Source organism: Monodelphis domestica, chromosome 6 (assembly GCF_027887165.1).
Source record: "Monodelphis domestica isolate mMonDom1 chromosome 6, mMonDom1.pri, whole genome shotgun sequence".
NCBI classification, from domain to species: Eukaryota; Metazoa; Chordata; class Mammalia; order Didelphimorphia; family Didelphidae; genus Monodelphis; species Monodelphis domestica.
In genome coordinates this window covers 14,397,377-14,417,654 of record NC_077232.1, presented here as the reverse complement: position 1 = coordinate 14,417,654, position 20,278 = coordinate 14,397,377, and the positions used below count along the sequence as shown (strand labels likewise).

At 34.5% G+C, this 20,278-nt stretch overlaps 1 protein-coding gene across 1 annotated transcript; it reads right to left on the bottom strand.

The window, feature by feature from the left end:
- Positions 1-878: 878 nt before the first annotated feature.
- VN2R635 (vomeronasal 2 receptor 635) lies at positions 879-19,340 on the bottom strand. Its single transcript, NM_001099582.1, is given in 6 exon segments — positions 879-1,783; positions 5,477-5,600; positions 6,913-7,131; positions 11,108-11,911; positions 15,949-16,240; positions 19,096-19,340. Coding segments are annotated over 6 exon segments (2,589 nt in total).
- Between the last annotated feature and the right edge of the window lie 938 nt (positions 19,341-20,278).

Sequence of the window (20,278 nt, the reverse complement as noted above, 5' to 3'; positions counted from 1 at the left end):
GCCATGGGCACATGGTCTTTATATTGTATCCTCTTTATTCCATGATTTCTAATGATCATTAATAAAGCCCATAAAATATATAATTTATATGATTGAGGTTTGATTTTATTTTTTACAGATAGAAGGTAAAAGTTTTTAAAAACCCAAATAATTATTGATGCATTATCTTTTTTTCATTTTTATTATATCTTATAATAAATATGTACCAATATATTGAAGGTATCTTTCAGAGAACTATGATAAGTGAACAATGAATCTCTAATAGAGGAATATCCACAACACACTAATTCTACAATAGAAAAGTTTATAAAAATGAATTGCAGATATAATAACTTTTTATAATTGTTTATTGAAGAAAAATCATCTTCCTGAACAAATATATTGGCCCTTAATAAGTCCCCATCAAATCATATATTGCATATGTTTAATTCATCAAATATTAATTGAAAAACGTAATGATTGATATTATTCAGGTATATAAATTGGGAACATATCGTACATTGTAAATAAGATACCTTTTTATCAGAATCCTAGATGTATTTTTCCAGGGTAAGAAAGGTGGTAGTTACAAAATGAAGAATTCAAAACTAGACACTTATTATAATTATTCATTGATGTTTATAGGACTATATTCAACCTCATCTCTAGATTAAGCTTCTGTTCTTTAGATTGTATTTTATATAATTACTCAATTAATTCTACGTCTATTCAGAAGTCAAGCAATATGACTTTCTTCAATATACTTCTCAGTCTAGTACATAAGGAAGAAATGATGAAAGAAAAAACTGGTACAAAAGCTAGAGCATTTTAAGTCATTCAAGAAGGCAGAAGCTACTTCTCTAAGACTTGTGACAAAGAGCTTGATAACAAATTGCTCCTCAGGGATTAGCTTTGTTTTTCATTATCTTCAGGGTGTTTCTGTCTGAACACAGAAGTATCACATAGCATTTGGGAGCAAAGATACAGGTGAGAATCCCAGCACTGGAGACCAAGATGGAAAAGATCTCCATGGCCACCATGACCTTCCCTTTGGTGCTCTGATATGCTGGCAAGAAGGAAATCCAGACACTGCAAAACACCAGCATGCTGAAGGTCAGGTACTTGGCTTCATTGAAAGTGTCTGGCAGATTCCTTGCCAGGAAAGCCAATGTAAAGCTGACCAAGGCCAGGAAGCCCATGTAGCCAAGGACACAGTAGAAGGTAACAAGGGAGCCCTCATTGCACTGAATGACAATCGAGGAAACCTCAGAGTATATATCCATCTCAAGGAATGGGGGATATGTCCCCAGCCAGATGCCGCAGAGGCACATCTGGATAAGGGTACAAGTGAAAATCAGAAAATAAGATACTGCTGGTCTCAGCCACCTCCTGAGCTTGCTCCCTGGTTTAGTGGCTCTAAAGGCCACAACCACAGTGATGGTTTTGGCCAAGATGGAAGCAATAGCCACCGTGAACACAATGACAAATGTGGTTTGCCTTAAGACACAGTTGGCTGGTGTAGGACGACCAATGAAGAGTAAGGAAGAAAGGAAGCAAAGAGTGAGAGAGGTAAGCAGAATGTAGCTGAGACTGCGATTGTTGGCTTTAACTATGGGGGTGTCTCTGTGCATCACAAACACTCCAAGGACAAAGGTGGTGAGAATGGAGAAGCAGAGAGCTGCAGAGGCCAGAATCATTCCCAAAGTCTCTTCATAAGCCAGGTAAGTCACTATCTTGGGCAGGCATCTGTCTTTCTCCTTGCTGGGGTACTGATCTTCAGGGCACTGAATACACTCTTCTGCATCTGGAAATACAACAAAAATGAACCTCATTGTATTTATAGAGACCAGAGTTTTCTTTCTCCAGTAAAGTGCAATATTAGTCATTCCAAATACATCTCAGCTCGTTTTTAGCATCCTCCTTCTCAGTGAGAAGAATAAGAATTCTAGACAGTCAATTAAAATACCCACATATTTCAGTTTCTCTTTATTTCTACTTGTGGATAAAAATGATTAATTATTGATTCCCTATTGTGAAGATTAAATGAACTCCCCTGATTATGAAGATTAAATTACTTCTCCCTTGCCCATTTTTTAATTTAATCAACAAAAGCATATAGACCCCAGTCACACTTGAGTGGGAAAGGTCTGTGACCCACACATGCAATAGTGGGTGGCAAATCTGAATTGATGATTGCCTCCTGAGCAGTCCCAAGCAAAGTTTTAGCTGTAGTTGGTCCATGTAAAATGAAAGGAAGTCACAGGAAGTGACATAAATAAATGATCTTTAAAAATGTCAAGAACTTCCTGTGAAGAGGTCCTCTGATCTTTTGTCTTCAACTTGACTTTGGAGGAGCTCTGACTGAAAAACTTTTTTGGTCTTTAGTTTTTGACTTGAGCTTGGAAGAGCTCAGGTTTGAGTTCTCTGAGTGCATCCCTTTGGACTGACATATGGTGAGTGAAAAAGGGTGACTCATTTCCTGGATTTTCTGAAGGGACTAGCCTTAGGAGAGGCCTATCCTTTGAGACACCCTCCCTGTATGTCCAGGTCCTCAGATCAAAATTGATACCACTCTGGCTAATGGCTAATTAGCCCTGCCTGGGTTGAGTCAGGGGTCAGAGCAAATACTTAGTGAATAGGCTAGATAGCTTACCCTACCCTTTCTCTGATTTTCTTACTTTCACTCTTTCTATATTTTATTAATAAATTGTTAAAAACAAGTCTCTTTGGAATTTAGCTAAATTCCTGCCGACCCTACTGAATAATCAGTTCCAAACTTATTTATTAACAGCTTACAAATTCTACCCATTACATCCAGGTTTATTAAACAAATATTAAGCCATCTGTGACCCATTTCAAAATTTAACTTCCCATAGTAAGTCCTAATGTGATTACTTTATATATCTAGGGAATTTTAAAAATTGAAGTAAAATAGAGAATTAATTCATTCTATAATTTTTATTATATATAATAATCTCTGAAAACAAATTCATAATTGTAAGTCCTAAGGGAAGTTTAAGTCCAGGATTCAGTTCATGGATATCAAATAAACCTCCTTTAAAGTTGTTACTATTAGTTTTCATAAATAATATGATTTTTTAAACTGGAAACTATGTTATACAAATATATTCATAATTTTCTCAGTTTATTACGTGTCTATTTTAAATCTGTCTTTCTTCATAATTTCCACTCATCAGGATGATACTTTTATTACATATATAAAAGCATTGTTTCAGTATCAGGCACTCTTACCGTCACCAAGTATATTTCACATAAAAGTACACAAATATCTAATTCTTTACAATATATTATGAGAACTATTAATAAATCATATACTTAACTTATGCTTTGATTAAATAATAGATGTCCAAATGTCTGACTGTGTTGGTTTGAAGTACTGATATCTTTGATTGCCAGTGTTATCAATAAACCACAATTCTGAGGGTAAACTATTTGCAGGTGATTGATAGAAGGCAGGAAACTAACAGTAATAGGTGAACAATAGCTGGTGAATTGATAACCAAACTTATTAATGAGCTATTAGTTGCTAACTATTCACTGGCTTTTATTGGAGGTCTGGAGGCAACTGTTCTCATCAAACTGAAGCTGCTACTGATACAGCCAAATCTATCAGGGCCAAACTGGTTTCAGGCAGTGGATGAATAGCTGGAGGCAGTTAAATCTAACATGATTTTATTATGAAGGAGAAGTATAAAAAGGAAGCGGGGATTAGGAATTACCTAGAATATGCATATTATCCTAATACTAAATTTTTGCCTAAACACAACCCCAACTGCTCCTCCTGGAGCTTCATCTTTGCCTACTAATATAGACACCACAGTAGGATCTAATCAACTACCTAAAGATTCAATTCTGTCTCACTCCCTCATAGTAATTCATACAGTCTTCTTGAAGAAATTCATGAAATTTCAACAGTCAATTTCTCTCCCACTAAATGCAGCTCCTGTGTGTGTGTGTCAACTTCAAAGAGAGCTCTGCCTGTGAGAGCTTTCACAGGCAAGTTCTCTGGCTCCCCCTGGAGTTCTTCTTGAGAGCAGCCCTCAAATCTCTACCTCTTTCTCAGAATTGCTAAGAGGAAAAACTCCTCAGGCACTAAGCTTTTTAATAATAAACCAGTATGTTTTCTTCTTCAGCTTTTTTTAATTTCTTTTCCTTTCTTTCCAACAACCACCAACTGTCTTTCAGAGCAAGAGCTCCAACCAGCCACTACTCTTCCCTTTGACTGCCAGAGAACCAGGAGCCCAGAATTCTTTTTCATTGAACTTTTATGCCATTTCCTTAAAGGGCCAGAATAAGGACTTCTCAGCTAAGTTTCTGAAAGGGGACAGTTTAGACATGAACAAACTCTTTTTCTCATCTATAAATCTCTCTTAATAAAAATAAAGTAATTCTTAACATATCACATTGGATTTTTTCATTTAAACTGATAAGATTATAGTAGAAAGGAAAATTTGTAGATATACAAGAGGAAGTGTTTTCTTAAAGGGCCAGAATAAGGACTTCTCAGTTAAGTTTCTGAAAGGGGACAGTTTAAATATGTACAAAATCTTTTTCTTGTCTATAAATTTCTCTTAATAAAAATAAATTAATTCTTATCTTAATACCTATCAAGTTGGAATTTCATTTAAGCTCATAAGATGACAGTAGAGAGTAAAAATTGGAGATATAGAAGAGGAAGTGTAGAGAAAAGAAATTTGACTAAATAGCATTGATGACAAGTCACCCTTTGTGATTCAAAAATGGAATTTCCCCACTCAGTATCTGTTTCATTTGAATAGTAACACCATGTGATAAATAATCTTTTAATTCTTTTTCCCAATAAGAAAGGGAGGCAGACATGGATTCTTAGTATGTTAGACTTTAATTATTTTATACAAGCATAGCAACCAAGCATAAAAAAAATGTAAGAAAAACAAATATCATAAAATACGGTTCTCATTCGTATATACTGTATCCTGCCTAAGGACTACAAATGAATTGATATTCTTAAAAATTAGATAATACCAATAGAAAATTAAACAATACTAAATGTTTAATGGGATATTTTAAAAGAAAAAGTTGCTTACTATAATTAAATATTAATTTGAAAATAATTTGACCATAATTTACAAAAGACTTTTAAATAGCTATATATAGATAAATAGATATGTCAATACATTAATTTAAATCTGCTATAATGTATTCACTTGTATTCTGAAACCTCAGAATGATGTTTAATTTCATGTATGAGTAAAGAACAAATGGAATGTATGTATGAGGAAAATATGAGGATATAATTTTCAAGGACTAAGATCTGGTGAATTGAATTTTGCAATTTGAGGTAAATATTCTTAGATCTACCATATAACAGAAATTTTTCCATATCATTATGGTAAGAAAAAAATTTATCAGGTCAAGTCATAGAACAAAAATTAAATAAAGATGAATAAAGTCAATTTCTATAATTTGTGAGAAGTCTTTCTCTTTAGGCAAGTACCTGTTTTATTGGAAATATTTCCATCAGGGCATAGGGTACAATCAAAGCAGCAGATGGGCTGGCCTTCAAGAGACTGTTTCCTGTAACCAGGGCTACAGGCCACACTGCATGTGGAACTTGGAATCTGAGTTTCCATAAAAAGAAAAAAATATTATTATGAGAATGATTGTTGAAATTTAGATTCATTGAGGCAATGATTTGGTACACCTATAGAATAATATATTTGAAGTTTGGAAGTGTAAGGATGATATTTTTCTGAATGGAACTTCCAGTTTTCTATATTCTCCACCATATCATCTTTTCCTAAAGATATGAATATGGACAGAATCTCCACAACACACAATAGAGCTCTTCCATATTTAAAAATAGAAATGGCTAGATGGCATGATATCAACCAAACATATGGCAGTATATCTCTAAATTACACTCCATTCATACAATAAATGTTGAAGTAATTCTTTGATGATTGAAGGAGCAATATTTCTTTATATTTTTGTTCACTAAACAAGTCCAATTCTTTGTATTTGAATTAGGAATCCTGAATTTTTCTGGAAGTCATAACTTTAGAGAGTTTATAATAAAATGAACTGATTAAACACTTCAATTTGATTTGATCTGCTTCATTACGAGAATCAAGTTAAACTGATTCGTATGTTGTTCTTGTTTCTTTATTCTGACATTTGGATATTCATATGAATCTCTGATGATTCATAGAATGTGAGATTTATGATTTTACCATAGACAAATAAAAAAGAACCTATATATAAGTTCTATTCAGAAGAGGAAACAACCACAAGATTCTAATTTGTTGATCAGGCATTTTTCATTTGTGTCCATCTTTTCAAAAACCTTCCTGTTATTTGCTTGGCAAACATCCTGGAGTTGTTTACCATTTCTTTCTACAACAGATTTTACAAACAAACAACCAAAAAAAACTCATAGAGCTAGTAAGCATTTGAAGTCACATGTGAACTGGATAAAACGATTCTCCCAGACTCCAGACACTCTTCCCATTATGCAAGCATATTTTAATGAAGAATGTCTAAAAGCAGTCATGGTCAATCTTGGGAAAACAATTTCATGATAAAATATTTCGGTAGTTGCAGAATTTCCTATCTCCGCTACTCTTTTGTGTTATCGGTCTCTTTAGAGGGTAAACATTTTCCACTCTCCCTGCTGTTGTTATTTAAACTTGCCCAATTGATTTGAGGTAATTCAAGATTTTCATCATACAGTGAATGAAGATCATTATATAAATTAATTAGAAAGATTTTGAAAAGCCTTTTGAGAAAAGGAAATCAGAGAAATCAAGGTTCTGACTTACTGAGAGCAAGAGAAAAGTTTATGCTTCAGGCCTGTCCTAGGCATTCCCAGTGTTTTCAGGGAAGTTCTTAGGTCCAGGGTAGAGACAACAGTGTTGTTCACCTGACTCTTACCTGGGGGAAATCTTCTGGCCAATCTATGTCTTCTTCATTAATACTTAACACTTTTTCCTGAGGAATCACTTCTCCAACTTTGACCTCTACTGAAAATCTACCAGGAAATGATTTATAATTCATGATATCATAGGTCTCAGCAGTCATGGAGGTTCCATCTCCACATAACTCATCTTTGCTTCCATTGATGGTATTAACACACTTCAGGAAGTGATGGAGCTGATAGTAAGGACAAATTTTGTTACTTCTTGGGGAAAGAAGTGTTCCATCACTCTCCTAAGTCTTCATAATCAACACAACAGGGGCTATGTGTTTGAGGATTACAAAAGCCGTCATTCGCTTTTTGAAAATTCTTCTAACTGTACTTTACCTAGCACTTTGCACTCCATGTCTTTTTTTCCTATCAAGCCATAGGTGACAGAAGAGTAATGTCCTAGATATGTTCTAGATAATGATCAAACCTCAAAATTTTATCTTCCCTCCACCACGTCATGAATTTCTTTCCTATAGCTCTGATATCTGCATTCCAAGATCTTTTGTAAAATCTGTATTCACAATTTATTGCTTTCAACAAGAAGTCCTTTTAGTTAGATAAAAGTTTATATAACTTCTATAGAACATTTGATGAGGTAAATTTAGGATTAAAGGATCATTTTGAATTCATACTGCAGAAATTTAAGGTAAAGAAGAAAAAGGGAATGCAAATATTTAAATGATTAACAATTCCAAAAAGTTTGGTGAAAGAAAATAATGGGAAAAAATCGAGTGGAAGAGAAATAGAAAGAGGTTCTTGTATTATGATTGTTTATAATAAATGAAAAAAAATAACACAAGTTGAGGGAGATGTGAGAAACAATGATTTTAAGAATACCAACAAAATCATTATGGCAGAAAGTGAGGAGACAAATAGAGAAAATAATTTATATAAAAGAGACACTCAATGAAGAATGTTTGCTGTGGAAAGGAAAATAAATATTGGCCAGCAATGAGTGAACATCAGAGAATATTAGGGAAGGGAATAATAGAAAATAAAAGACATGGCAAATAAATAGCAAACATAATTTTAAGTAGAGGACAGGCCAAAAAAAATTAAGAAGGATAAATAAGGAAATAGAATGGAAATTGGCAGTTAGTGATCATGAATATAAATGTAAATAGGATGGACACAACCAAAATGGAATCAGAGAATAATTCATGAGAAATCAAAATGGAACAAAATATTTTAAACAAGAAAATCATTAGAAATGAAAAAATCTAGAATTAAAATAAACACTAGACCTTAATGTATACTATTTTGCTGAGGTGAAAAATGAAGTAGTACTAATCAACATCTCAGACAAAACAAAAACGAAAATAGTCCTAACTAAAAGAGAATATTATAACTGAGACAAACATCAAATTAAAAGACATTCTTCAATTGATAAATAGTCAGAAAATACAAACTGGCCTTTTTCAGAATAAGAAATCAAAGATAAATGAAGTCATATGGAAAAATGCTCTATTAGTATAAATAGAAAAAATAGATATTGAAACAAGTCAGGTATAAGACCTTTTATATCAGAAATGACAAAAGCTGAAGATTATGAGAGAAAAAAAATAAAAATTTTAATTTTTTTCTCGAGTAGTAAACATCTCCCTTCACTCTACAGAAAAAAATTTGGAACTATACCCAAAGGGACATAGATTACAGGTAACCACTGACCCAGAAATAACAATACTAGAAATATCTGCAAAGAACTTGGAACAGGACCTATATTTACATGAGTATTTATAGCTGTTCTTTTCCTGGTGATAAAGAATTACAAATTGAGGGAATGTTCATCAATTTGAAAATGGTTGAATAAATTGTGACATATATTTGTCATGGAGTACTATTGTGCTAAGGGACATAACATTCAGGTTGCTTTAAGAAAAATTTGACAAAGCTTTTTTGAACTGATAGAAAGTGAAGCAAAAGGGGGCAGCTAGGTAGCTCAGTGGATTGAGAGCCAGGCCTAGAGACGGGAGGTCCTAGGTTCAAATCCGGCCTCAGCCACTTCCTAGCTGTGTGACCCTGGGCAAGTCACTTGACCCCCATTGCCTACCCTTACCACTCTTCTGCCTTGGAGCCAATACACAGTATTGACTCCAAGACGGAAGGTAAGGGTTTAAAAAAAAATGAAAGTGAAGCAAAAACGACCAGGATATCATTGTGCACAGTAAGAAGAGTGTAGCTATGATGATCAATTATGAAGGACTTAACTTCTCTGATGAATAACATGATCCAAGACAATTCTAAACAATTCATGATGAAAACATACTAGGCACTATGGGAAGATTTATACTCAACTTGATCTGTAAAGTGAATTTTAATTTTGTCACTTTTTCTCTTTTTTCTCTTTTTATTTTGACAGAAGACTAATATAGACATGTTTCCATGATTTCACATGTAATTTTAAATCATATTTCTTGCCTTCTCAGTGAATAGAAGAAGTGGTGGAAGGTAGAGTGAATTCCAAAGGCAAAATGAAAATGAAAAGAATGTTGCAATTATATAAACAATATATTAAAGTGTTAAAATGATATTGAGAAGAAAATACAGGAGATATCTGCAAATGATACACTGGAAACCAACCAGCTATTTCTCCACAATCTCTTCCCTTGACACACTTCTAAATCTAATCTGCATTATTAACATTTTCTGAACCACTTTCTTAAATCCCAAACAATAAAAAATAATAAGTCAAGACATAAAATAATAGCAAACAGAGAATCTGTTCTAGAATTTTGGCAGGATTTCAAGCCAAATGTACTTGTCTAGCGTTAGTAGGATCAGTAGTAGTTTAATAATTGTAGTTGTAGTCTCAAAGAAAGTTATAGTTTTATGGCATTAGCAGTAATTAACATAACTGTAGCCTTAGTCATAATTGTAGTAGGTGGTATTGCAATTTTGGTCAGCATATATGTGTAAAAGTTAAAATAAAACTGATTATTATTATATTCTATAGAGGCATCAAATTATTTGTAGGATTATGATCCAGGCCAGAAAAAAACCCCTAAATTGAAGATGATTTAATGGGATTCTCCTAACACATTGACTCATATCCTGAAAGATGTGTATAAGGAAGAACATCGACATGTTCACCAAGATTATTGTATCAGAATTGTTTTAAATGGTGATTATCTGAGAAAAAATCATTGTGCAGTGGATGTCATATAATCACATGACAAAAGTCATGAAATTAATAATGATAAAATGGGAATATTGAAGTCCCAGATCATTGCAGAATCATATAATTAAGAGATAACTAGTCATGGAATGATGTGAATATTTGTTTATTTGGGTACATAATTTGGGGATTCAGTTTATAAAATTATTCAGTTACAAAAATGAATAATATTGAAATTTGTTTTCTGTGAGAATAAATGCATGACCTACATTGAATTTCTTGTCAGCACCAAAAGATAGTAGAAAAAAATGGAAGGAGACAAAATAAATCATATAACTTTAGAAAACTGAAGTACAAATTTGTTATTAAAATAAATCAAATAAAAAAACAAAAAAAGAATGATATGAGTAGCCTTTGCCAACTCCAAAGCTACAGTGGAGGTAACTAGGACAAATTAGGCAAACTGAGGAAAAACAGACAGAAAGATATGCTTATGACTTTGCCTGAGACTCTTGGCAAGGACAGTCTCAGTTACAGCAAGGACAGTCTCAGTTATAGCACAGCTATTCTCTAGGCTGTAACTTAGATAAGAAAGGATTCCTCCCCCAGTATGGCCTTCATCAAACCTTGAGTCCTTCCATAATCTGAAGAGCAAAGCAATCTTTGTAATATCAAGATATAAGAATCAAACTTTCCTTTCCCTAAAGTATGCAGAATAAATTAACCGTTACTCTTTCTCAATTTGCTTACATTCCTAAAAACATCCCTGGCAACTTTCTCTTTTGAAGTCATTTCATAAGCAGTATTCTGGGGGAAAGCAAAACCACCCAAGAATGTGGTAATGTTTAGCATTTTATACTCTATAAATGTTTTATTTTGGTTTCTATAAATGGAGCTAATATAGGCCAAGCCTTCCCATCTGGTTCTTGCTTTATCTCTCTAATCTAATCTATCTCTATCTTTCTGTATCTTTCTGCTTTCTCCCTCAAAGTTAGAACCCTGGCTATCTGCAAATAGTGCCCAGGAGAGTACAAAAGAAATGTTACCTTCCAAGAAAGAAGTGGGTTTGCTACAAGTTCTGAAACATCTTTTGTTTCAGTCTGAAGCATATGGTGGAGAGCACGAGCAAATAAATAAACTCCATTGTAGATATTAAAACTCTTTCCAATTATGATCTCGTTCAAATAAATATGTGATACCTGTGAGAAGGATGAATTTTCCTCACATCGTTCATGTGCGATATCTACAGAACTTATTTCTGAAAGTTTACAATCAAAGACCACCTCCCAGAAAGACTTTTGGAAAAAGTCCTCAGGGTTGGCACGGGGATGCACACTGCTTAGGAAATCTGTGAAACCAGGGATCTCCCTCTCAAAATAAGAAAACATCAATGTTCCATGAAAATTGCTCATTATTATATTCTTGGAATCTGCAGAAAAATCCCAGGATGAGGTGGTAATCAACATCTTCCCATGCAATTTATATGCATTCAATAATTCAGAAATTTCGCCAAGGGAGTCGGTGTTGCCATAGATGAAAATCACTTTGGATGAGGACCGAAGAATCCTAGACAAGAGTTTAAATTCATCATGCTCCTTTTGAAAGAGTTCAGGAGCTCGTTCTGTAAAAGCCAGACACATACCATTCGAGGCCATCTCCTCTTTCAGAGTCCTGAAGAATTGTTCCCCTGTCAGGTCATCTGAAATAACCAGCCCCACCCAAGTCCAGCCAAAATGTAGCATCAGTTGAACTGCTGCCAAGTGCAGAGTGGATTCCCTGCTGCCCAGCTGATAGACATATGGATACAGGACCTCATCAGACAGGAGAAGATCAAATGGGCCATAGCTGAGCTACATGAATAGAAAAAAAATAAATAATTGGAAAGCATACATAGATAGTATTGATAAATTCATAATAATTTGAATGGATAGATCATTGATAAAATTGATTTAGAGAAGACCATTTTGTAGGTGGATTCAAGTTTTAGGTCACAAAATCACAGAATTTAGAAATGAGACATTTTGTCTTCATCTGTCTTCATCTGTACTGAATCCATAATCCTTTCTCCCATGTCTCCTTAAACAATTACCCAGCATCTTTTTTAAACTTTGTTATGACAAAATATCATTTCCCATAAAAACCCTATTTTACTTGTAGGCAACTTTTTATATTAGTCCCTCTTCTTACATTCACCAGTTTTAAAAATCAGTTTCTTTGGAACATCAACTCATTGCTTTAAATTCTTTCATAGATATGCAAACAGAACAGACTTTATGTCTCTTGAAAGAACTGATAAGTTTAATCTTTGAGCAAAGTTATATGTCCTCTCTAGCTCATCTCATCACTTTTTAACCTTATAAATCACATATTCCTTTATCCAGCTTTCTATGTCAAGGAGTCTATTCATGTTAGGATAAGAAGGAGGAACTGAAAGCCCAAAAGTTAATAATCACTAAGACCATAAAAATACCCAATTGAGTATATATATATATATATATATATATATATATATCAGAATAATACATGTAACCCTGAACAGAACTCAGTAAGCCTTATTTTGAGTTGCTAGCCCCCTCTGGAAATCTCATATCCCTTTGGAGCCTATCAATACTTAACTGTGGCTCTTAGGAGCTCTAGCATGCAAAGTGACCAAATAACAGTAAAACATTTTTTGCAGACAGTCTAAACCAGCTTGAGAGTAACTGCCCATCTACTCACCAGTTAGTCAGATAGGATATGCATATCTCAAGTATAAGGCTGTTCTTTAGGGGCATCAGCCTGAAGATACAGGCCCAACCAGTTCTGAAACTCAGAACTTTCTGCCACTCTCTGTCTCCTGCTAAGAATTTTGAAATTAAGAGAGCTAGCACAGATATAGCATAGACAGGAATAAGAGAAACCCTCCAGTAGCCTGTGAGGCCTGGCCTCAACTTAAAAGCTCTGTGAGACTCCAAATCATCACCTAGGGAGCCCCTATTCCCTCTCCAATCCAAACATATTATCAAAAGTTATCATTATTTGAATGCCACAGTCAGATAAGAGGACTATGATATCAGGGGACATAGAAGGAGCTGAACCTCAGGACAGACAGTCAACTACAAACAGTCCTTAATGGACCCCTGCTGGGAGACTAAATCTGGGGGAAGGCTTGTCCTTCAGGAGGGTCCATGTTAACCTGCTCTGGGGTAGTTGCAATATCAATCTATAGAGAAGACATCTACTCAGGCTAGCATAAGTGATCCATTTCTCGGGAATCCCATTTTTCAAAAAATAGCCTGTTGGCAGGGAGCATCTCTCTCTTTTTACCTCACTGGCAGCCATATCCCCTTTTTCCCTTCAACTTCTCCATTCCCTGCTATAAAACCTTCAGTATCTCCTGTTCTTCAATTCCACTCATCTTTCCCTGTAAATATTAATTTTTTTTTCCAGAGCCAGCTAGGATTTCCAACCTATTTTGTCAAGAATTTGGGAAGAAGTCAGTTGGAGCTGTCAGAGAAGTTTCAAAGAAATCAGGCCTACATACACTTCAAAACCTTTGTGACTATGGAAAGCAGTCATGTTGAGAGAAGTGTTGAGTGCAACTAATCTGCCTAGCAACAACACAGCCAAAATAAACTACTCCTTCTGAAGGGAGGAAGTGACACTTAAAGGGCCAGATTAAAAAACATTTTTCTATTGCAAAAGACTTTTCAAGATACAAGAAAGCAAAGAAATTATTGCTTGCCATGGGTTATCTAATCTTGAATAGACATTTCTTTTATATGGTTTATAACTTTTTTTGTCAAGATTCTAGATTATATTTATTTTCTGCTTACCATCTATGAAAGTTTTCAATGGCTGAATATAAAATAAATCACTTGTTTTCATTCATTCCCACATATGCTGGAGCATTATTCTTCTTAATCCAATTATGCTATACCCTATAAAAAAGGTGTGCATCTAATTTATGGGTAAAAAGCAAAAGACAATGAAATGGATGTGATGATTTTAGCCATGAAGGAGGAGATGACCCAACTAAAGCAAATGATTAAGCAACTGACTGAGGAGAAACAAAGTGGCAAATATATTACACAAGCAAGTGAAAAACTGAGCCTTTAGAATGGGATGATGAGAACAATTGAACCCAAAGGTCATTAAGGCAGCTAAAAGAGTAGCTTTTATGAAAAGGAAGTATGAAAAGAATTTATTAATATAACATAATTAGTATGCCCATTTTCTGACCTAATAGAATAATTAAAAACTACATAAAATTACAATATTTTTATTTTTTATGATTATATTTTCTTGATCCGTACTTATTTGTACTATAGATATCACAGGACAATGAATAATCAATGTGGTTTGAATGGAATTGTATTGATTCACCTTTCGGTAATTATTCATGAATTTCAAAGATCAGGACTGTTGAAATAAATGCTGATTTCTACTACTACGCTTTTGGTAGTAGTGTCTCGGTAACGGAGAATAACGGTTGTCTTTGTGCGTTTTTGTGCACAAAGACACTTGTGCGTGAAAGAGATTTAAGTGGAAGAGTCGATGCACAGAGACAGTCCCATTCTCTCGGCATTGGAAGTCTAGGTCCAGTGGCACAAAAGGTCTTTACACCTGGAGACTTCCTCAGCTGCAATGGATGGCCGTGTTCTCTTTTGTGCTCCAATACGCCCTGAGCACTCCACAGTGCTTTGCTGCGTCGCCCTCTCAGCCGTTGAACCTTCTTGTTGTTTTCTTCTGTCTGTTTGGCTGAAGCAGTCTTCACATGCTGGGTGAGCAAAGCCCTGGTTCACCAGGGGTCAACAACGACCTGATGGCTACCCTCACACGGTTTAGCTGACCTGTTGATGCTATTGCCCATGGTGTGGCCACTGCCACATTCTAGCAGCTACTAGGAGCCACAAGTGAGAGTTGGGTGTCAGGTGGGGGTCAGTGGCTGGAGAGCTGCCCTAGGAGGGCACGACAAGCCCTCCATACCAGAGATACTACCCCTCTCTGAAAACCCCATACATCCCTACTACTCCTATAGGAAACTGATTTATAAAAAGGAATGATGGATCATCATGATTTTTAAAGAATCAAAACCATCAGACTACCAAAGAATAATGTAAGGAAGCAATGACATGACTATGTTGTGGGAGAGAAACATCAGAGAATTTCTGAAATGTATAATTTCCTAATTTCCTTACGCAAACACCGATATTCCTTACATATGGAAGGATGGATCTGTGCAAGAAAGTATATGGTATTCTGCTTTTGCACCTAACCAGCTCTTAATTGTGTTCCATTGTCCTGATGACTCTATATCCAGACCACTCAGATGTTTTTTTTTCTTTCTCTTCATAATATTCTCTGAGAATCCTGTTAGGAAATGCACCTCAGACATTTCATATTTATTCTTCAGAAATAAGTTAAATTGAATAGATAAACAATTTATATCTAAAGAATGTATCACATATTTGACAATTTGGGCCCAGATTAAAGAAGAGAACAAATTCTCTCTCTTCTTATATATATAGGTAAAAGTTCAAATTAATGTCACAATGAATAGGAATATATACCTAACCCTGGCAATTTTCTCTTGTGAGATGAAAAAATCCTTCTCGCTAAACTGAGAGGATAAGACTATTGCTTGGGAAGATATTTATTTGATTCAAAATCATCACTCAAAACAAATAATTCAATATAGCATCACCTCAATTAAAGAACAGAGGGAGTTTTCTTCATGGAAGGGACTTTTCCCACATTTTGTGGTTCCTATTTCAAGTATGTTCCTAGGGCTTCTTGATGAATGTAAATTGGCTGAATGGTTCCAGTACAGATTATATAAAGGTTGACTATTTTAAACACAGAGATCATATGGGTTGAAAATGGGCAACAGTATTCCCTTACTTACCTGTGGGACTTTGTATAGTCCTAACAACCTGGCCATAGCCATGGACAGTTTAGATGACATCCCTCCAATGGCAATCACAGATTTATGCTGCCTGTCACAGCTATAGTTAGGGATAGTTGGACCCTTCCCAGACAACCATATCAAAGAACTCTCCACAGCCAATTGAATTTGATGAAAGTTATTGAGAAACTGATATCCCAGAGTTACATTGGGCAGGAGATGGGGGTCCTTGTTGATCTCATCCACAGCAAATTGGACAGTGAGAAAATGTTGGTAATGTTTGAGCATGAACCTAAAGTGACAGGAATAAAATAAGAACCAGGTACAACTTGGCATGCACAGGAATGGTAAAGTATCATAATCTGTGGGTCATTAACTGAATATTTCATATACTATTCATTAAACATGATTGATACTTAAACGGAAGTCACTGAGTGAAGAAATAAGGAGATCTAACTCGAAAAGTTTATACATTGTTTAAGAATATGAGTGTCCAAGCGAGTGTATATTACTTTTCATCAGACACTGGAATCAATGAAGAAAGGATAGACAACTGTGAGAATATTATGGTGGCAAAGGACTGGGAGGAAATAAACATAAAAGCTTCTGTTTTCAGTATATTTTAAGGCAATGACCACAGCTGAACATGAGAAGAATAATGAAATATTGGAAGTTTTTCAAAAACAAGTGAATACTTAGAATAGATATTGTGAAAAGTAGAATAAGGAATCACCCATGGCACTATACAACAATACACATGTAAATTTTACAGCGAAATCAGTCTGCAAATTTTTGCGATATTCTCAATTTTTTTAATGTTACCTGATTAAAGGAAGAAGCAACATTTACCAAGAACAATCCAGGGTAGGTGTTTGAAAATACTTATATAAGTGGTTGGTGTTGCTTGATAAGTCATGCTATCACAGAAATTCCATAGTGGAAAAGACTAGCCTCTTGTCCCTTCCTCTGATTTTCTTCATCATGTAATATTTACGTATTTATTTGCAAAAATGTATTCTGTGCCAAAGAAATTTTTGGAGCTAGAAATTTAAACATGAAAATTAAACCCTAAAGTGTATTTTCCTTATATTTGATTTATAGGACATGACATATACATACATATACCCATGCAATAAAGATAGGTACCCACAAGTACTTATGAAGAATTTTCAGGAATTGTGTTACAATAACTTGAAGACTGTAAGTAAAATCCTTATAGTAAGTAATACACATCATGAGCTTTAAAGGAAGAAAAATATTTTGAGTTGTATAGTAGACATGCGAGTATCTTTCAGACAGCCTGTGTTAAGATACCATGAAAGAGCAGTGATTTCAGGAATGAAAGAAAGCAAGTAAATCAGATTAGACTCAATATCAATATCAATAACTTGTAAATTATCATTGGGCAATAAAGAAAAATAGTTCTGAGTCAGAGCCTGAAAAGCTCTAAAACTGCAACAGATGAGCTCTAATTTGGCTTTGTAGGCCATAATCAACCATTGATATTCCTTATTAACTGGAGCCATTGAATGACATTTGCACAACCACTCATGTCATCAAAAATTATTACAGCAGCTTTGTGAAGATCCAAACATTTTTACCTAAAACTAATCTTTCCAATATACATGAAGTCCTCTGTTTTTTTTAAAGTTTCAGGACTCCACAATCACTAAAAGAAATTCATTTAAAATTTACTTCATTTAAATTTTCAGGAATTATATTAACCTGAGTTTACATGAACTCTTTTATTAAAGTCATCCACTTCTGTGCCTTCTGAAAATTGGATGTATTGCACTCTTGTACTTCACCAAACCCTTAGAAAAATGTGACTTGAGTTCTTGCATTAGGGGGAAATATTGATTGAAAAGACCATTATAAACAGAAGAGTGGTCCATTACTAACTTTGAAGATTAAAAAAAGAAAATCCTGGTAGTTATTAGTTTTCAGATATACTTTTGTCATAACAAAACCTAATGAGATTGCTGAAATACTTTCTCCATCTTTACAGTTGTATGTTCAGAATAAAGACAAGATGAAGGAATTCTGGCAAAAAAAAATAAAATTATCAAGGATGTCTAACCAAGAGAAGGAATAAAGGGAAGGAGATTTTTGAAGGTAGAATTTGAGGAGCCATAATAGCTAACTTTGTCATATTATTTAACACAATTTTGAGGCCAAGGTCATTTTCTTAATTCATTCCTCATGACCAGCACATGATTATATTATGCAATGGAATAAAATGGCCACATAGTTTATATTTCCTGGGCATGGAAGTGGTAAAAACTCAACACAATTGATGAATATTTTCAAGCATGGCAGTTGTGGTCATTTAAGACTTAATTTATTTGGAATTTTATTTATATTTTGCTATTATATTATAATGCTAAAACTCCAATAAGAAATCACTTTCATTAAGTTGCCTAAAAGGCATAAAGCTTGTAGAGAAAGATAAACATTTTGTACTTTTTCACTGCTAAATCTCTTTCAGGCAGATAAGAATTGAAGCTATAGGTTGCATAAAACTTTAGAGTGATTATAGAATTCTGAGTTAGTTCTCTTTTCTGTTGCCTTAATAAGTTATTGATAGATTCTATTTCCAGTTTATTATGTTAGATACAGAGACTACCTTAGGCAAAATTCATCCAAACAGAGGATAAATAAATAATGCCAATCATGTCTTCATCAATATGTGTCTGATAAGAAATCTAACTTGCTGTAGTTGGGACCAGTAGACTTTTCTCAAATAAGGCTATTTCTGGGCATTCTAAATTTTCCACTTGATCCCAACATTGAGTGTGTTCCCTCCCTGCTATGTCTCCCTAAACATTGCCCTCAATAAGTTTCTTCTATTCATGATGAAAAATTTTTCACTAAATTATCACATAGTATATATCTACATATATAAATGTATACATATACTTTCTGTCTGCTTTCTGTACAATACAGTATGAAAAAGCTTATGATTTTACCAGCTTGCTAAATGCCATTTTTCTTCTAATATTTAAAGTCAAATCAGTTCTTTAGCCAAAGCTGTGAGGACAGGTAAAACACAGTTACACTCACAACACTAGTTAGTCAGGGATATGTATAATGACATTTCACCAATGAGAAAAAAAAATACACACACACAAAGAAAAAACAACTTACCGCGGATTTATCCTTACCCTGTCTGGAGAATATGTGAAAGAATCCTTGTCCATTTTAAGTTCACTTTGTATAAACAGGGAGAGGAAGGCCCCTATAACTATGTCTCCTTCCTTTGTATATGTGGGACTGTAACCTCTTTTTAAGTGACAAGGAGGCTCTCCCATTTGGTATTCAGAAAAAGAAACCTGAAAAATCAGGATCACAAATAATCTTGAGAAAAACATTCCCAGTTTACCAAAACGCATAGCCAAATTCCAAAATCTATAAAATGTTAAAAAGTAGAAAAATCCAATGCAATTGGGGGCCTTTTTCATGAATTTACAGACACATTCCCTATTACTAAAGATTTGGCTTTTTCTTATAAGGTTTTTAAAACTGTTCTATTTTGAACAGTCCTGCATATTTGGGAAATTGTAATAGGAGACATGTCACAGGCCTCTGTTTAGGTTAAAGGAAAAAGATAGTCAGATTGGGTAAATTTATGGGATATTTTTGCCCTCTGGATATTATTCACCGTGTTCCCTATGGATAGGGAATGACAATTGCCACATCTTTATGCCTCTGGAGTTTTAGTCAAAAAAAATATGTTGACCAGAGTCAGAATGTGAGAGCATCTGGGGACCGTCCTGGCCTTCAACTCTTCACCTGCATCCTCCTTCCAGAGTTAAAAACTCAAATTATAAAATGAATTTAGCCACCTGCTTCCTTGTTTCAATATCTGCTGTATTTGCAGTTTCCCTGGAGTCTGAGATTCAAAAAGTTTAGTCTCTTAGGTCTCAATTGAGTGCTGAAGAACTCCTAGAGTGATACTTCCACTCTCACCACACTAAATCTCTGCAATGACTCAATATTTCCAGATATTACATCAGGCAGATTCCAGTTTTAGAAGAAAAGGCAGAACCGGAGAGTAATAGTTTCCATGAGAAGACCCAACAGTTCCTAGACAGTGAATTAATATATACATAATAGTAATAAAAAGATTTTCAACCATTAATGGTACCTTCAACATGTTTTTCTTTCCAGAGATTTTGATCAAAGCCCAGATATACCTCCCCATTCTGGAAGACCCCTTTCTCAGTTTTCTCATCAATTTCCCATTGTGGGACCAACACTTTTCCCACATATATCCCTGATTTCTCAAACAAGACCAATGTAACCACAGAGAGTTTTCTATCACTTCTCT